A 19,990-nucleotide genomic window follows, 5' to 3' on the forward strand; every position below is an offset into this window, starting at 1 on the left:
TTTCAACTAGTCTTTTAATTTGAATTAATTAGAAGTCAAAATGTACATCTGAGATCATTTGGAAAACTTTTCCAGATTTTAGCTGCGTCAAAGCAAAAGCAAAAACTCATTTTACCTTACTTGGTTGTACATACTTTAGGTAGATCAAAAGGATTTTTGTATCTAAAATTAATATTAAGCACATGCAAAAAATTGATAAAACCAATTTCATTATATGAAAAACTAAACAGGGTAAATCAGACATAAAATTATACTTTTATGCATGAATGGTGCTATTATGCACCTTTTAATGCATTAACATCTGCAAAAGCCCACGGGTTAATTAAATACCTCGCCCTGTGAGATTCACGGAAAAGGGTCATTAACACTCTATTGTATGGAGTGATAAGATATTGTTATGTGTTAAATTACAAAGAAATAGCAATTTTTACTAATTTTTGCAAATTTTAAATTAAATTTAAAAAGAGTATGGCCCGTATTTAGAAAATCACACTCACACCAATGATAAATTCCCATTAATTGTAACGTCAAAAACACCCACCTTTTTAAAAATTAACAGGTTATAAAATAAATTCTAGTAACCCAGGAAAAAAAAATCTATATATAGGAAGGGGACCTTTAGGTTCCTCAATAAAATAATACTGAATACCAATTAGTTTTGAGTATTGATTTTGAATTAATTTCATCCCATATGCATTTAAGTGCATCATATACACGAACTGACAGTTTTTTTAGGAAATAAATGTTGAAAAGCAGATACTTATTGACGGAGATGATCCCATTAAATTTATGTCAGAAGTTGAATTTGATCAGAATTTTTTATTTTCAAAGGATACAAGTTGTATGAACTATTAAGAGTGTATTCAGCTTGCGGGATGCCAGTACTTATGCCAATAAGAAATGAATTTATACGATTTCAAGTTGGAAATTTCTTGAATTTTCTGTTATCAATGAAAATAGCAGTTCCTGTGTTTGTCAATGTGACTGTCGATGATTCTGGACTCAAGTCCTCGAATGAGTTGTCGTATGCGTCTAAAGATAGGCCTATATAAATGATTATGTTTATTTGTTTTATTATGAAATATAAAAAATAATAGTTAGATAAACGTCATATCACACTGTTTGAATTTTGGGATTGACATAGAATTCCCAATCTATATATTGAAAGATATTTCAAAAGAAACATGACAGAAAAATATCTTTGTGGCGTCATGAATAACCATGGCATAAAGTTGACGTTGATGACGTCTGAGTATTCTAATTAAAAAACTATCAAAATACACGTAGCAAAACAATATCTTTATCATTTGTTTAGCGTGATTTATGTAGAATACACTTTACTAAACATGTATGGTGTTTCATTACTTAGCTTTAATAAAACAGCTCGCTTCAGTCGCAAGGTAGTCCAGCATCACAATCAAACAGGGTTGTTTTGTTTGTTTGTTTCTTTGTTGTTTTGTTTTGGGGGGGGGAGTACAAAATCATTGAATTTGATTTAAGAAATTAAAATGATTAAGATTTTATATTTGCAAATACCAACAACAAAGATTTAAATACAACAGTCTTGTTAAATTAAGGCACGTTATGCCTCTTTCTATTTTGATTCTTTAGAAAAATAATTAAAAACTATTAAAAGTTGCACTTAACCTGCAGTAATGTATTATGATGGTAGAAAAATATAAACAATGTAGTATTCTGACTTCCATACAAAATGATAAGGCAATATGATTATACCTTTATCAAAAATTGAAAATTTGAGAAATAAAATTGACAGAATTTGTGAGGCCATTTAAAATGTCATAAGATGATTAAAATAAGAAAACAAAGTTGTGTATATGTATTGCAAAAATAATTTCATTGACAGTAAAAATTGGATGCTATTTTCAAAATAAAGTTAATGCTATTAAAATGTAAACATTTTTTTCAGTTCTAAATGCCTGTCAGAAGCCCTTTACACTTTCTTTAACTTCTTTTTTTCATCCAGTTTTTTCAGGTTTTCCAACATATTTTGCTATTTTGGCATTCACTACTTGAAAACTATTAAATTCTCTTTAAATTTCTCCTCATGCTTTTGTTTTATCAAACATTTATTTAAAATCTTTTTTTTTTTTGTTTCGTTTTCTTTTACGTTAAGATTTTTAATAATTAATTCTTTAACAAAATGTTTCCACTTCGGTGAAATACACTCTTTTAAACGACATGGTTACACTTTTTCAATGTTTATCGAGTGATGTTATGCAATAAAACCGATCGATCAACTTTTGAAGTCTCTCTCACGAGAGGTTAGGTTAAGTAAATAGAATGACTACCACTTTGCACATTGGGAGTTACTTACCGTAAGTCTACTCCAGTGTCACTAAATGAGGCAACCTTCCGTGAGTTTGAGACGAGATTGAGATTAAGTATTGTTTTTGAATAGGGCCTATGTTCTGTTCTGTTTCTACCATTAAATTATTGCCTCAAAGCAATCTATCATTAAATTGTACAGTTCTTTCAGAGTGCAACTTAAGTTATGACTTTCTGCTGTTTACATTACCAGCTTTTGTTGATATATCATTGTTGATCTCTACTGGAAGATTAAGAGAGGAAAATTTGAGAATGAATTGTTTGTGATGTTATATTTTTGTTAAGGGATTATTTATGTTTTATCTTAAGGATTATACTTCCATCAACTTGTCAATTTCTGACTTGTTAAAGTGGCATTATGCCCATCCAAGGGTATATAGTGAGTGAGCAGATGAATATCAAAATAAGTTTTCATTTAGCCATAATTCCATTTAATTTTACAATTTACAGTAAATAATATGTACAGATCCAAATAAATTTACTGTAAATATTTATTAGAATTTAGCTATAACGCTCAGTTTATTAAAAGAGTGGGGCAGTCTTTTTAAATTTTAGGCAAATTTATAATTTTATCCTGAACATTTTCCAAATCAACTGTTGGTCATTTTTACAGTCCATCTTTTGAAATATAAAGTCAATTCAGCTCAACTTGAGTATGAAAATATGAGCATAATATCACTTTATAATGGTCATTAGGGAGTGAATTAGGGAGTATGCATGAATTATTTGCTGGAGTGATATAGTAAAACTTACCTGTTACACCTGTAAATAATTATACATTTATAAATATAAACAGGTAAAAGAAATAATATTTGTGGGTTACCAAAATGTCACTATAGAAGATATCTGTGAAAGTGGGGAGTATCCGGTAGATTCAGGATGTGGTAAGTCTTCTTCTTGTTTCTAACATCATTATAAAGTTTTATCCATCTTAAAGCTGCATGCGTCCAGATGATTCAAAATATTTCAATAAAATCAAACTTGAGAAATATGTACTTCAATATTAGGAAAAGCAAAATGATTCAAAATTCAAGTAATATGTTAAATTGTGCGGTAAATGACAGATTTTTCAGTATTTACAACTATATTTCTACTGCAATGGACTATTAATGCATATGTTGATCATTTTTTTGGTAATTTACATAAGTTGTAATGCAATTGTTAATGTGTGAATTGTGTCCTTTTTGTTATGTCACAATATTATACATTTAAATACAGTTTCAAAATGTTCATGAAAATTAGCGTGAATGTGGAGGCGTGCTGCTTTTATCTGCTCGCATGATGTTTTTTTAACATCAATTGGTCAATTCCTATGCATCAAAACTCCAAACCGGTGTTAAATAATTGATATTCACCTCTCAGGCGGATGTTATTTCTTAAGTATAAATGTAAATGGATATTTTCAGAGAATCGCTTATCAACGTTTATCAAGGAAATTAAAGTTAAAGGCGCATACTTGTTTTGATTTTATTATTTAAGTATAACCCAATTTCCTGAACACTGGGCGTGTGAAAAAAGATAGTAATCAGTCTGGTCTAAAAACATTAGGGGGATTTTGTTTTTGATGGACTGGGTTTTTTTGTCCAGATACTGCAAAAGGTATGAAACCTATTGTAAATTGAAAATGTAAATCCTGAGGCAAGATTTTATCCCTCCATTGATTGTTTACTAATTATACGATAATCTATGATCATGAATTTCGACTAAGGTTAAAATCACAAAATAGTATATTTGAAATGATGTTGTAAATATATGTATTTCAATGATAGTAAGTTGATTTAAAGTGATAAATATTTTTTTATTTGATTTTTCTGATGAAGGTTTTAACCCATTACTTCATGAGCATTTTGTGAAAAATGGCTGTTTTCATTGAAAAGTCTCCCGTTACAAGTTCAAATTGCTATAATACTATAAAAACTGCTTCAACACTAATCAAACTTGGCACAAATGTTGACTGGACCATTGCACTTGCAACAACATGCTCAGGCTTAAATTTTCTGTTACCATGGCAACGAGGGGACATCTCAAAATTGCCAAAATCACTATTTTTGCGTTGATTTTTTCCATCAAAATTGATTTCAAAGTGCTGCACTTTCTCAATGGATTGAGATAGAGTCAAAAGCTTTCAGCGTTGGTTACACGTTACCTTATGATCATATCTGGGGTCATTTACAGCCTCTCACAAGTCCAAAATTTTTCTTGGCGATGAGGGGGGACTCCGCCCCCCTTTCAAACCCCCCAAACAAGAAGGGGGCACATCCCCCCTTCTGGCAACCCCCTGATGTATCTTTTGGTTGGGGGCCGCGCCGAAAAAGAGGTCACTTTTTTTAACAACATTTCTCAAACAAAAACAAGTGTTTGGGGCCTAAATAAGGCATTTTTTCATCATTTGAGACAACAAAAAGGGGGGGGGGTGAAAAAGGCGTTAAAAGGCGTGTATATGAAGTAATGGGTTAAATATAAATGTTTTCATCTTTTTTCGTCATTCTCTATATAACATGTACATGTAATAAACATTACCTTACTACCCTCATGATAAAGCTTTACCAATGATGCTTCATATTTATTCTTTTACATCCTAAATTTCTAATAAATTCTGGAAACATCAAAAGTCTGAACTTTTTGATAGGTCCAATGGGGGTTTTGGTTCCACTCTGAAGTTACACTGCCCTATATATTTTCTTTATTTTTATACCATTTATTGAACACCAACATAAGACAGCTTATCTGGTAGATTGTTGCTTGTACTGCTATATTATACCTGGAAAACAAATAAACTGATAATTTTTGAAAAGTTTAAGTCATTGGTGTATAAAAAAATCAAATTGCTTTAAGAATATTTTATAACTTACTTTGATATTTTTTCACTATATATTTCTTTAGTTCAATTTATATTGTAGACTAACACAATATCATTATACCCCCAAAAACGAAGTTTGGGGGGGTATATAGGAGTCACCCGGTGGTCGGTCAGTCGGTTGGTCGGGCGGTCGGTCGGTCCAGACGTCCGTTGCATTTTCCTTGTCCGGAGCATAACTTGAAGACTAATGGTTTGAATTCAATATAACTACATACAATGGTCAAGCACATTGAGAGGAAGTGCAGTGCACAAGAACCATAACTCTATCTTGACTAATTACAGAGTTATTGCCCTTTGTTGCTTTTCCATTGCTTTTTTTTTTGTCGGACCATAACTTGAAGACTAATAGTTTGAATTCAATATAACTACATACAATGGTCAAGCACATTGAGAGGAAGTGCAGTGCACAAGAACCATAACTCTATCTTGACTAATTACAGAGTTATTGCCCTTTGTTACTTTTTCTTGTCCGGGGCATAACTTGAAAACTACTGGTTGGAATTCAAAACAACTTCATACAATTGTCAAACACAATAAGGGGAAGTGCAGTGCACAACAGCCATAACTCCATTTTGACAAAATACAGAGTAACTGCCCTTTGATACTTTTCCTTGTCAGGAGCATAACTCAAAACGTACTGGTTAGAATTCAAAACAACTTCATACAATGGTCAAGCACAATAAGAGGAAGTGCAGTGCACAAGAACTATAACTCTATCTTCAGTATTTATAGAATTATTGCCCTTTGTTCCTGTTCTTTGTCTTTCTGGACTTATTACAGAGTAATTCAATTAAACTTCATCAATGGCCAACCACATTGAAAGGAAATGCAACATATAAGAACCACAACTATCTTTAATTGCCCACAACCATTACTCTATATTTCAATTCTTTTACAAGGTATTCTGTTACTAGTAACATCCTTATTTCGGAAGCAGTCTTGTGGGGGTATTAATCACATTTAGTGATAGTTCTAGTTTTGTTTGATATATATTTTATGTATATTATTATATATATTTTGTTTTGCAGCAACTGTTCAACCTGTGATCAAGTTGGTGATCCTACGTGTCCCATTGGTATTTATTGTAAAGATCAACACGACGTGTAGTAACACATTGGTCTTAAACAGTATCCTCACTAGTCTCTCATTGTCATCTCGTAAGATATTCATAAATGCTAGAAAAAATAAATATAAGAACAAAGATCGTAGCTTCTGTAATAACGAGGACTGTGATAACTATAGTTTGAAGTTTGCTGACAAGAATCCTTGTTCTTTGAGGGGTGCTGGGCGTAAAAGACGACAAACTGGAACAACAGAGTATGCTCTTAATTTAGTTGCTGAGTTCAAGAATGTAAGGTGAGGATAAAGATTTAATGATAAATTTATGTTGATAATCTAGTTAATCTTACAGGAACAGAGGATCAATGTCTAGTACCCACAATACATGTAAATAACTCTTTCTGGTGTCTCTAACTTCACAGAGGATCAGTGGCAAATACCTAAATACATGTAAAAAACTCTTGCTGGTGTCTCTAATTTCACAGAGGATCAATGTCTAGTACCCACAATACATGTAAATAACTCTTTCTGGTGTCTCTAATTTCACAGAGGATCAGTGTCTAGTACCCAAATACATGTAAACAACTCGTTATTTCTGGTGTCTGTAATTTCACAGAGGATCAATGTCTAGTACCCACAATACATTTAAATAACTCTTTCTGGTGTCTCTAATTTCACAGAGGATCAGTGTCTAGTACCCACAATACATGTAAATAACTCTTTCTGATGTCTCTAATTTCACAGAGGATCAGTGTCTAGTACCCAAATACATGTAAATAACTCTTTATTTCTGGTGTCTGTAATTTCACAGAGGATCAGTGTCTAGTACCCACAATACATGTAAATAACTCTTTATTTCTGGTGTCTGTAATTTCACAGAGGATCACTGTCTAGTACTCACAATACATGTAAATAACTCTTTCTGATGTCTCTAATTTCACAGAGGATCAATGTCTAGTACCCAAATACATGTAAATAACTCTTTATTTCTGGTGTCTGTAATTTCACAGAGGATCACTGTCTAGTACTCACAATACATGTAAATAACTCTTTCTGATGTCTCTAATTTCACAGAGGATCAATGTCTAGTACCCCAATACATGTAAATAACTCTTTTTCTGATGTTCTCTAATTTCACAGAGGATCAGTGTCTAGTACCCCAAATACATGTAAATAACTCTTTATTTCTGGTGTCTGTAATTTCACAGAGGATCAGTGTCTAGTACCCACAATACATGTAAAAATAACTCTTTATTTCTGGTGTCTGTAATTTTCACAGAGGATCACTGTCTAGTACTCACAATACATGTAAATAACTCTTTCTGATGTCTCTAATTTCACAGAGGATCAATGTCTAGTACCCAAATACAATGTAAATAAAACTCTTTATTTCTGGTGTCTGTAATTTCACAGAGGATCACTGTCTAGTACTCACAATACATGTAAATAACTCTTTCTGATGTCTCTAATTTCACAGAGGATCAATGTCTAGTACCCACAATACATGTAAATAACTCTTTCTGGTGTCTCTAATTTCACAGAGGATCAGTGTCTAGTACCCACGATACATGTAAATAACTTTTTCTGGTGTCTCTAATTTCACAGAGGATCAGTGTCTAGTACCCAAATACATGTAAATAACTCTTTATTTCTGGTGTCTGTAATTTCACAGAGGATCACTGTCTAGTACTCACAATACATGTAAATAACTCTTTCTGGCGTCTCTTATTTCACAGAGGATCAATGTCTAGTACCCAAATACATGTAAATAACTCTTTCTGATGTCTCTAATTTCACAGAGGATCAGTGTCTAGTACCCAAATACATGTAAATAACTCTTTATTTCTGGTGTCTGTAATTTCACAGAGGATCAGTGTCTAGTACCCACAATACATGTAAATAACTCTTTATTTCTGGTGTCTGTAATTTCACAGAGGATCACTGTCTAGTACTCACAATACATGTAAATAACTCTTTCTGATGTCTCTAATTTCACAGAGGATCAATGTCTAGTACCCAAATACATGTAAATAACTCTTTATTTCTGGTGTCTGTAATTTCACAGAGGATCACTGTCTAGTACTCACAATACATGTAAATAACTCTTTCTGATGTCTCTAATTTCACAGAGGATCAGTGTCTAGTACCCACGATACATGTAAATAACTTTTTCTGGTGTCTCTAATTTCACAGAGGATCAGTGTCTAGTACCCAAATACATGTAAATAACTCTTTATTTCTGGTGTCTGTAATTTCACAGAGGATCAATGTCTAGTACCTAAATACATGTAAATAACTCTTTCTGGTGTCTCTAATTTCACAGAGGATCAGTGTCTAGTACCCACAATACATGTAAATAACTCTTTCTGATGTCTCTAATTTCCGTTATCATTGAACTATGTCAAACAGATATTATCAGATATCTTTTAAAAGTTTCCTTACATGACAACCAGTGCCTTCATATCTATCTTGGTAAAAGAAAACTCTTGTTGTTTAGAAAAATGCTTAAAACTAGAATAGCTAGATTATAACCTTACATTTATACATTATTTGTGTTCTCTTTTTCTAACAAATAGCCAAGCTTAATTGTCATTACCCACTTAGCAATATCAACTGTGGCATCAGTTAACCTTCTTGGTGAACCTTAAGTTTATGATCAGTAGCTTCAACATTAACAAAGCTATTACATTGGTGCAGCATATAAATTATATAATATACAGTGCATACACTCTTTAAGAATTTAATTTGTGCTCATACACAATTAGTTTATTTTGTAAATAATCTGTTAACTAATGAATGTTGTGTTATTCAGTGATCGCACTGTTGACAGTGATACTAATGTTGCATTACCAACAAAAGATGTGATAAGTGAGATTATAGAAGACAACAAAGACACACTTTCACCAGATGTAAGTAGTTTTTGTGAATTAAGTTAGTTTGCCAAAAAATTCTGATTTTTGTCCAACATTATTAAAATAGCTTCCAGTTGTTATTGCTGTTATGGACAAATTGCAAAATGTTTGATATTTTTGTACTCAGTGATGACTTTAGAAGTTTACTGCAACGAAGTTGAAATACCAGTCTGTATTAGACAGAATACAGAGATGATTTACATACCAGTAATAAACAATATTTAGAACAATGATATTAGAACTAAAATTAAAATATGTCATTATTATAAGACTTTTAGTTCATTGTGGCCCTATAAGATGTATTGTTTTGTTACCATCCAATAGCTGTTGTTGTTTTTTATTTATAGTCTGATGAGATACAATTTAGCAGTGCTGAAGAACCAACTGAAACTGTAATTTGTGCTGCTGGCCAAAATGCTTTTAACAATCTGTGTGGTAAGTGAGTACTTATCAAATCAAAGAAAATTGAATACTAGTGTGTTTCCTGATAGAAAATAGTTTTCTCAAGACTTTCTAACTGTGTTCATTAACAGTTGCTAAAATTTGGGAACATTTGCTTATTGTGTAATTTTTGAAGCAATTTTTGCATTTCTATATTTATTTAACCTTTACCCTGCTGAAGGCGAAAGTTATTTTTGCCACCAGAATAGAGCCAGGCCAGCCTGCACATCCATGCCAACTTCAAATTCTCACCTTGATATCCCCCCACAATTGTTTATTGACTGTTCTAAAATGGAAATTGGAAAAGTCCATTTCAGATATTCAACAGGTTAAGGGTTAAATATGTTTGTAAACATTTATACTGGTACAGTGATGTAAAAAAGACCAGGTAATTTTAATTTGAAAGTCAAGATACCTAATATTTTATAGTAAGTAATGCATTAAATTTTTTTGGCCATCCAAAGAATGCACTAAATGCACTTTGTTAAATTATTATACTAAACGATTTTGTTTAACTTAATGTTTTGTATAAATGATTTCAGTTGATTGTAATTTTGGACGCTACAGTGAAGATGGAGTGACATGTGTGCTGTGTCCTAAAGACACATATCAAGACAAGACTGGCGAGTCATCATGTAAGAGTTGTCCATCACGAACGTACAACGATGATACAGGAGCTAGGAATGAGTCTGCATGTAAATGTAAGGGCACTTTTATAATGATCGTGTATACGATACAACATTGAGTGACATATTTTATTACTAAATATGTAGATTGTTCACCATAGTTGATTTTAAATTAGAATACATTTGCATTTTTATGCATGGGGAGCATATAGTCGCCGCCTTGTCCGTCCGTCCATCCGCTTTTCTTGTCCGGGACATAACTTTGAAACAACAAGAGGTATCAACATGAAACTTTGTAGGTAGAAAGATCTCATTGAGTAGGTGGGCAGTACACAAGAACCGTAACTCTGCCTTGCCTAATTTTTGAATTATTTCCCTTTGTTTATTTTTACATGTTGAACTTTGTCCGGGACATAACTCTAAATGTATAAGAGGTATCAACATGAACCTTTGTAGGTAGGTAGATCTCATTTAGTAGGTGTGCAGTGAATAAGAACCGTAACTCTGCCTTGACAATTTTTTGAATTATTCTCCTTTGTTTATTTTACACTTTGAACTTTGTCCAGGACATAACTCCAAAACTATGAGAGGTATCAACATGAAACTTAATTTGTAGGTAGATAGATCTCATTGAGAAGGCTTTCAATGCACAAAAACCAATACTCTGTCTTGACTAATTTTGGAGTTATTGCTCTTTGTTCATTTTGACACTTTGAACTTTGTCCGGGACATAACTCTAAATATATAAGAGGTATCAACATGGACCTTTGTAGGTAGATAGATCTAATTGAGTAGGTGTGCAGTGCACAAGAACCGTAACTCTGCCTTGCCTAATTTTTTAATTATTCCCCTTTGTTTATTTTTACACTTTGAACTTTGTCCTGGACATAACTCTAAATGTATAAGATGTATCAACATGAAACTGTGTAGGTAGATAGATCTCATTGAGAAGGTTTGCAATGCACAAAAACCAATACTCTGTCTTGCCTAATTTTGGAGTTATTGCTCTTTGTTCATTTTGACACTTTGAACTTTGTCCGGGACATTTCTCTAAAATTAGAGATATCAACATGAAACTTTGTAGATAGATATGTCTCATTGGGTAGAAGTGCAGTGCTAAAGAATCATAACTCTGTCTTGCCTTATTTTGAAGTTATTGCCCTTTGTTTATTTTTACTTTTTGACTTTTGTCCGGGACATTACTCTAAAACTATTAGAGGTATCAACATGAAACTTTGTAGGTAGATAGATATCATTGGGTAGAACTACAATGCTTAAAAAACCTGAACAAAGCCTTGTCTAATTTTGGAGTTATTGCCCTTTGTTCATTTTTACACTTTGAATTTTACCCAGGTCATAACTCTGAAACTATAAGAGATATCATCAGGAAACTTCATAGATAGATAGATGTCATTGAATATAAGTGCAGTGAAAAAAAACCATAACTCCGCCTTGCCTAATTTTGGAGTTTTTGCCCTTTGTTTAATTTTTCCTATTTGACTTTTGCCCGGGACATAACTCTATTAGAGATATCAACATGAAACTGTGTAGGTAGATAGATATCATTGAATAGAACTGCAATGTTTAAAGAACCTTAACAAAGCCCTGTGTTATTTTGGAGTTATTGCCCTTGTTTTATTTTTACACTTTTAATTTTACCCGGGACAAAACTCTGAAACTATAAGAGATATCATCAGGAAACTTTTTATATAGATAGTTTTCATTGAATAGAAGTACAGTGCAAAAAAACATTACTCTGCCTTGCCTAATTTTGGAGTTTTTGCCCTTTGTTCATTTTTTTTTACTTTCCTGTGTCCAAAATCTTCTCGGGGAGCATCACCTGGTTCAACCGGTTCTTGTTTATACAGTTATGATATAAGCTGGTGAAAACACAATTTTAAACTTTTAGCCTACTGCCTGCAAAAGTTTATATCTATGCAACCAGTGCAGACCAAGATCAGTGAACTAATCTTTGCCATCAGGTCATAATGTGCACTGTTCTCTATTCATTCAGGATGTATTTTAAGAAAATAAATAAATAAATAAATGGTTTTGTAAAGCATTTAAAGATTGACATGTCCAGTCAAGATTTTCTTTTATTTTTTAGGATAAACAAGTTCAATCTTTAGTCTTTAAAAGAATCTCATTAAAATAGACATAGTAACATTTACAAAATTCAATGTATGTATACATGCCACATACATTACATGCAATAAATCAGCACAAGTTCAATTTTTTGAATTTTCATTTTCATAATGATTTAAAACAGTATCTATTAAAGTTGCATGTTTACGCCCCCCACCAAGTGGGATAGGCAAATAGCATTCGGAGGTTGGTCATATAAGCATTTGCCTTTGACAGTCAATTTCTCTGTCACACTCTCTGACTGTAGACTAACAAAACATGTGGGCCAGTTTTATATGCCTTTAAGATACAATATGAAAGGCATATTATAGAAAGTGAAATTCATTGTCAGATGTGTTACAAAGTTCACACTTATTGTGACATCAGCCTGCTGCTTGAAATTTTGTTTTCTTAATAATCTCTAAATATGTGAGAAATTTGAAGTTAACATTCACTTACAATGTACAGTATAAATGTATAAAATAATCAATATTTCAGCATACTGTGTCAGCAACCCAAATTATTGTAACAACAGAGGTGTATGCTCAGACTCGGGGCGACGCAGTGCATCATGTAGTTGCTATGAAAATTATGAGGGTGCAACTTGTTCCACTAAGAAAGGTATGAAAGGATTTTATAAAACTAATCCTGAAGATATAGTATTGATAAAAGTCAACATGTTTGGCATGTGGCATAGCCTACTGCATGTCACCTTAAAGATTGTTCAGATTATGAAATCACAACGTGACCCCACCTTAATGATCACTAGTTTAAACATTAATATACATAGGTTTAACTAAAAATTATGTTTTCTGTAACTAGAATACCAGAAGCCTAGTAAACATCTAAAAGTTCTATCAAATTTATCCTCTGGGATCAAAATAACCATACCAATTATTTACTTGTTCTAAATTTTTACTTAAAGAAAGAGAGGCAGTTGATCATGAAAAAGAAAATTTAATGTGGTTGGAAATGGGAGCCCAAAATAGAGGCTCCAAACACCAATATCAGATTGAGCACTAGAGACAAGGTTATTAAGGCTAAAGATGAATGTTTCTACCTTCTGTTAATAAATTATGCATGAAATGAAAGTATATTTTAAGAAGTTAAAGTCTCTGACCAGGTGTGCGCATTAAAACGGCTAAGATCCTCTTGCATATCATTATAACTTGTATGTAAAATTAATATTTATATATTATAGAACCATCTTCTCACATGCCAGCAATCTTGGGCGGAGCTATAGGTGGAGGCGCGGCTCTACTGATAATCATCCTGATAATAGTGGGAGTGTTCATGAAATGTTCAAGGTATGACATTGTCATACATTATGTGCTTGAAATTCTGTTTAAACTTTACATCTTAATTGTTACAGATCTGTAATAAAAGTCCAGTAATAATAATTGAACAAATTTAATCATTTTTTATATGGCAGAGTAATATTTAGATATATATATTTATGTAAACTGTGATAATTATTGTATAAAGTACTGGATTGCATAAACCTAGTTATCTGTATTCTGATATACATTATCTAATTATGATGAGTTATTTTATATTTTCAGAGACCCAGTTTCAAGTAGAAAGAGACATAAGCAGTATCATGACCCAGAGTATATTCAGAATGAAGCATATGACGGAACTTATAATCACTTTGGTTACCATGGCAGCCAGGTCCGTCCATTAGCTCCGTACCCTTCTATTGGTTTTCCAGCGCTTGGATACAAGCCAGACCAAAGCTTTGAGGAAGCTGCATATGGCGGTCCGTATAGATACCGTCAGAGCATTTATGAAGAAGATCTAGGTCAGAGGGACGAGGAGACGCGCTTCGTCTGGACGGCATAATATCATTGACTTCAAATATTTGTTTTGGATTACTCATCAATGTTTATAGTGGTTAAAGAGAGATTTTATACTATGATTTAATAATGTAATTTTACTAACACAAATTCTATATTTCTAACAAGTATTGTTGAAATACAAAAATGTACATGTAGTTAACAACTTTTTGTTCAATCTCAAGTACATGCTTAAAAGTAAATTTGTATTAAAAATCTAAACTATAACACGGAAATTTATAAGCCACAATAACTGGTTTTATTTATTTTTTTAAATGTTGAGTGTTTTATATTTAACAAAGAAAAACTATCTAGTACAGGTACATATATACTCTTTATACATGTACATAAGGATATAAATATGTTAACAGCTTCATAAATTGTATATAATTTTCATTTACCTAAATATATATAGCCAATTTTCAAGGCACTTGCATGTTATCAGTTTTGTTCCAAAGTTTGTGTATGTAATAGGGGGTGGGGATTTCATGTTTAGTTTAAATTTTGTTTAAATTCAAGGCATCTGTCTTGAACACATTCTCTTGAATAAACAATAAGTGAATAAACATTTTGCCATAATCAAATGGATTCTGATTTAATACTTTTTCAGTAAAAGAAGATATGTTTGTGCCTGAAAATTATTTGTTGCTTAAACATATATTAACTTTGCAGAATTATCATACATTTTTAAGGAAATATTTTTCCCCATGACTTGTATTCACCATGATTGATCGAGCACTGAAGATTATTTTTTACTTGTTATGTAATTTGAAGTTTAAAATTTTGAGTTTTTTTTCTTTTTGGTTAAAATTGTGTTTACATACTACATTCTTGTTTGAGAAGACAAAAGATGATGTTGAAAATAGTAAATAGTAATCATGTCAATAGTTAAATTTCACATAACAGATTAAGTTGATATTTTGAAATAACATTTTACATGTTCATACAAGAATATACTGCTGATTTGTCTGGAAAAGTTGTTTGACTTAAAGAAAGGTAGCAAGGTTGTACAACAGCAAGTTTCTGTCATCACATGCATACAGAATATACAGATCAAAAAATTATATTTTATTCCATATTTTTTAGAAATCTTCTGTTTTTGAATTTGTTAATTTAGTTTATATGAAGATTCAACGATTATAAAAGGATAAAATATTTGAACATATTGTTGTTGTCTATTCAAATGGTAAATCTGCTGTGATTTGTTTTGTTTGGAAGGTGGAAGATTGATGTATTAGTAAAGAGTTTGAGACTTAAAATGTTTAAAAACTGTTAAAAAAATGTGTTTTTGTGTTCAAAATTTATAATCTAGATACTTAATAACATTGTAAACGTTTTGATATATTATACCTTTTGAAATAAAAAAACTTATTTTTTAGTATTTTTGACTTCTTGTTTATCTGTTAAAGTCTTGTAAACATCAAACCATATACAGTGAACAAACAAATATTAAATACTGTTATGCACAAGATATACTATGCTCATCCTTGAGTAAAATTTTTTGTACAGACATTTATTGAAATCTATGAAATTCTTACTGAATATGTCTAATTTGAATAACAGAATGAATAAACTATGTATCGGAAGATGCTTTCCCTGTTACAAGTCAAGTAAAGTTGGCTATTTCTTTAAAAATGCCAGTCTTTTTAAATGACACTATATTTTTATGCCACCGCAGCATCTGCGATGCGGTGGCATATAGCGATCCACCTCTCTGTGCATGTGTGTGTGTGTGTGCGCGCGCATTGGTGTGTGCATTGGTGCGTGTGTGTGTGTGTGTGTGTGTGTGTGTGTGTGTGTGTTCTAAAGATTATATAGTGAACTTAAATAGTCTTCTTGTGAAAAACCACTAGTCCAATTTCAACCAAACTTGGCAGGATTGATCCTTTGGTTGAAGGGCTTCAAAACTTGTTCAAAAAATTTCATTCCATGCAGAAATCTGGTTGCCATGGCAACCAAAAGGAATTATAAAAATAATTTTAAAAAATCTTTATGTAAAGACCCAAAAGGCCTAGAGCTTAGATATTTTGCATAAGGCATTGTCTGTTAGACCTGTACCAAGATTGTTCAAATTTTAGCCCTGGAGTCAAAATCGGCCACGCCCCGGGGGTCATTGATTTTCACTATATGTACATATAGTAAAAACTTAAAATACCTTCTTGTAAAGGCCCAAAAGGCATAGAGCTTAGAAATTTTGCATAAGACATTGTCTGGTAGACCTTTACCAAGATTGTTCAAATTATAGCCCTTAGATCAAAATCGGCCCCGCCCCGGGGGTCATTGATTTTCACTATATGTACATATAGTTAAAACTTAAAATAGTTTCTTGTAAATACCCAAAAGGCCTAGAGTTTAGATATTTTGCATAAGGCGCTGTCTGGTAGACCTCTACCCAGATTTTTCAAATTATAGCCCTGGGGACAAAATCGGCCCCGCCCCGGGGGTCATTGGTTTTCCTTATATGTATATGGTAAAAACTTATAGTAAAAACTTTAACTATAATTCTTCTAGCAATTGACAAATGCTAATGGTTAGATATTTTGCATGAAACATTGTGTAGTGAACTATAGCAAGATTGTTCAAATTAGAGCGCTGGGGTCATAATTGCCCCGCCCCAGGGGTCATTGATTTTCAATATATACATATAGTAAAAAATCAAAAAATCTTATTGTCTGAAGGTTCAAGGCTTAGAGCTTTAATATTTGTGAAATGATATCATCTATATAGGCAATCTACCAAAGTTGTTTAAATTTTGCCTCTAGTGTCAAAATTAGCCCCGCCCCGGGGGCCATAGGTTTTCCTTATATGTATATAGTAAAAACTTAAAAAATCATCTTCTCTAAATTTAAAAAGGCTAGAGTTAAGATATTTTGCATGAAACATTGTGTAGTGAACCTCCAGCAAGATTGTACAAATTATAGCCCTGGGGTCAAAATTGGCCCCACCCCCAGGGGTCATTGATTTTCACTATGTACATATAGTAAAAAATTAAAAAATCTTCTTGGCTGAAGGTACAAGGCATGGAGCTTTGATATTTGGTACATAATATCATCTATTGGTCTTCTACTAAAATTGTTTTAATTATGTCCCTAGTGTTAAAATTGCCCTGCCCCAGAGGCGACAGTTTTCCGTATATGTATAAAGTAAAAACTTGAAAAATCTTCTTCCCTGAATTGACAAAGGCTAAAGGTTAAATATAATGAAACTTTGCGAAGTGAACATCTACCAAGATTGTTCAAATTATAGCCCTGGGGTTCCGCCCCAGGGGTCATTCATTTTCATTATGTACATATAGTAAAAAAATAAAAAAATATTTTTGTCTGAAGGTACAAGGCATAGAGCTTTTATGTTTGCTATATAATATCATATATAGGTCCTCTACCATTTTTCCCCTGGTGTCAAAATTGGCCCTGCCCGGGGGCAGTGATTTTCATTATGTACACATAGTATAAACAGAAAATAAAACAAATGTATTCTGAAATGGAGAAAGCTACAACTTAGATATTTGACTTGAAATGTTGTTTGGTGGACCTATAACAAGATTGTTTTGAATTAAACCCTTGGGTCAAAATTATGCCTTGCCCAAGGGGACAGTGACCTACTTTCTTGTCCTTTGATGTACAGCAATAAAATTAGAACCATGTGCACAGATTAAGATGTAAAGTGAACTTTGATATCAGCTGACCTAGATTTTGACAAAGTGTCTTACTGTGTTGTCCTTTGATGTAGTCATGAAATTTAGGCTGTGTGAAATATGACCCTCACCACCAAATTCACTAGACTCAAGTGCATTGATATATTCCTACTCTGATCTTTTATTGGATTAACAATAGATTTAACCACTAATCTGATAATAAGAATTAGATAGGTCAGGGGTCTATGCATTATGACAATCTTCAATTGTATAGAAACAAAAAAAATCTGTTCCATCACTACTATTTAGTGTTGTATTAATGCGGTGGCATAGCATTTTTCTCAAATGCAATCTTGTTCATATTGTGACCACATATAGTGTGTTAAATTTTAAACATAACATATGTTCTTTGTGTGAAGTCAAAACATGTTTATTTTATATTTACAAAGAGACAGTGTAGCAATTATCAATATTTTCAAAAATCAAATTTGAGCATAGTATTAAAGGTACTTGAATTTACCTTGCTGTGTTCTACCTGCCACAACCATTATCAGTTAAAAAAAAACAGCGGGAACTGTTTCAACAAAACATAACAAGAGAAAAACCGCCGGGCGGGTGCAACGCTCGACTTTTTACTTTTTCTCAAAGCAAACAAAAGAAATGTTTGAACAAATCTTAACGTTTTCTTTTTATAAATTTAATAGGTCTGTCTTGTCACATCAGTTTTGTCAAAGTTTGAATCCTTTCCATATATTATATCCGCATGTGTATTACAGAAGACAAAAAGAAAAAGATAAGTCAATTAGGAAATAATAGCATCATAATAAATTTCGGAAAGCTAATGTCTAGACTCATTTAGTGGTGAATCACCTATACAATACATGATTTTAAAATAATAAATAGATCTAGTAAATATATGTAGTTGCAATTAAGTTATGATAGTGGTCACTGCAACATGAGCGAGCGGACGCTTTTTGCATCGATGTTTTACCATGTATGTAGGCTCAAGTTAATATTTATTTATTAAGCATTTTTTTGTAATTTTCCTTTTAAATTACTTCAAATATGTTGATTAATATGTTTTGTATTCATAAAATGATTGACACTTGACCTTTATTTGTATATTCACCATCAGAAACACAAAAGCTACATGTACACACAGTCTGTCGAACTTCAGATCCAAGTTGCACTCCATATTACTATTATCCTGTTTTGTAGAATTGTACATTTACCGAATGTCTTTCATCCTTATGCAAAAAAAGCTTTTCTGTCCATTGCCCGAAGTACAATTTAGACAGTCAGTCAAGAATTAGTGCGTTACCTGTACAATAATGAATAGGACTTATTGCAATGCATTCAAGTCAAAGAAAAAATTTTTACAGAAAATTGTAGAATCTATATAATAGACTGACAAAACCAAAAACACGGCAGAAAGAATTCCAAATCCTTAAAATGTTACGAAAATCTTCATTAAAATAAATAATTATTCTATTCTTATAACCTTGAATAAATACAGCAATATAACGTATCGGTGAATGAGCAAGGTCAATCGACAATCCCTTTAAATGTCATTAACCGTTGTAACTTGTTTGTTATAATGAAAAGCCTTTCAAAGTTGTCTACATTAAGCTAGGAAGCCATTTCCTTGACCAATCGACTTATTTGTAGATACAATGAACATATTTTAATGTAGTGAAATGTCGGTGACATATATTTAAGGCTTTATTACCCTTCCTTTTGTATTTCTTGGAATGTCAGTTTTTATCTATTCATTTATTTTTTTATTTAATTTTTATTTATTTATTTATTTATTTTATTTTTTTGCAATTCAAATTTTTACTTAGGTACATATTGATTCGACATAAACTACATCCTCCAAGTAATGTAGTTGAAAGTTTAAAATTATGTCTTTTATTACTTGAACTTTGATACAACCATTAAGGACAATTCTTGTTACATGACCATAAGCCAATTGGTTTAAACTGACCATGCTTTCAATTGAAAAGGTTCAATTTTCTTTGCGAAATTTTACCACTTTACGTATCTTAAGAAAGAAAGAAAATAAATTATTATCCATATGAAAGTTCTTTTCATTTAATTTAGGTTGATCATCTAATGGAAAATATTAAAAAGATTTCCTTAAAACTTCTTCT

At 32.1% G+C, this 19,990-nt stretch overlaps 1 protein-coding gene across 1 annotated transcript; it reads left to right on the plus strand.

Annotated features, from left to right (window-relative positions):
- Window positions 1-875: 875 nt before the first annotated feature.
- LOC132752706 (uncharacterized) lies at window positions 876-15,364 on the plus strand. Its single transcript, XM_060743070.1, has 9 exons — window positions 876-1,024; window positions 3,139-3,230; window positions 6,235-6,562; window positions 9,078-9,174; window positions 9,525-9,612; window positions 10,161-10,319; window positions 12,867-12,989; window positions 13,570-13,675; window positions 13,931-15,364. Exons 1-9 carry the CDS (start codon window positions 876-878, stop codon window positions 14,208-14,210), a joined length of 1,422 nt encoding a protein of 473 aa, XP_060599053.1. The 3' UTR covers window positions 14,211-15,364.
- Window positions 15,365-19,990: the final 4,626 nt, after the last annotated feature.

The sequence above is a fragment of the Ruditapes philippinarum genome, unplaced genomic scaffold (genome assembly GCF_026571515.1).
Source record: "Ruditapes philippinarum isolate M1 unplaced genomic scaffold, ASM2657151v2 ctg170_1_1_1_1, whole genome shotgun sequence".
NCBI lineage: Eukaryota > Metazoa > Mollusca > Bivalvia > Venerida > Veneridae > Ruditapes > Ruditapes philippinarum.

Bases quoted from the DNA above. Each gene is read 5' to 3' on its own strand.
- LOC132752706 (XM_060743070.1), top strand. From the start codon at position 876: ATGCCAGTACTTATGCCAATAAGAAATGAATTTATACGATTTCAAGTT. The intron at 9,175-9,524 runs GTAAGTAGTTTT...TTTTATTTATAG, and splicing joins AAGACACACTTTCACCAGAT to TCTGATGAGATACAATTTAG. The intron at 13,676-13,930 runs GTATGACATTGT...TTATATTTTCAG, and splicing joins GTGTTCATGAAATGTTCAAG to AGACCCAGTTTCAAGTAGAA.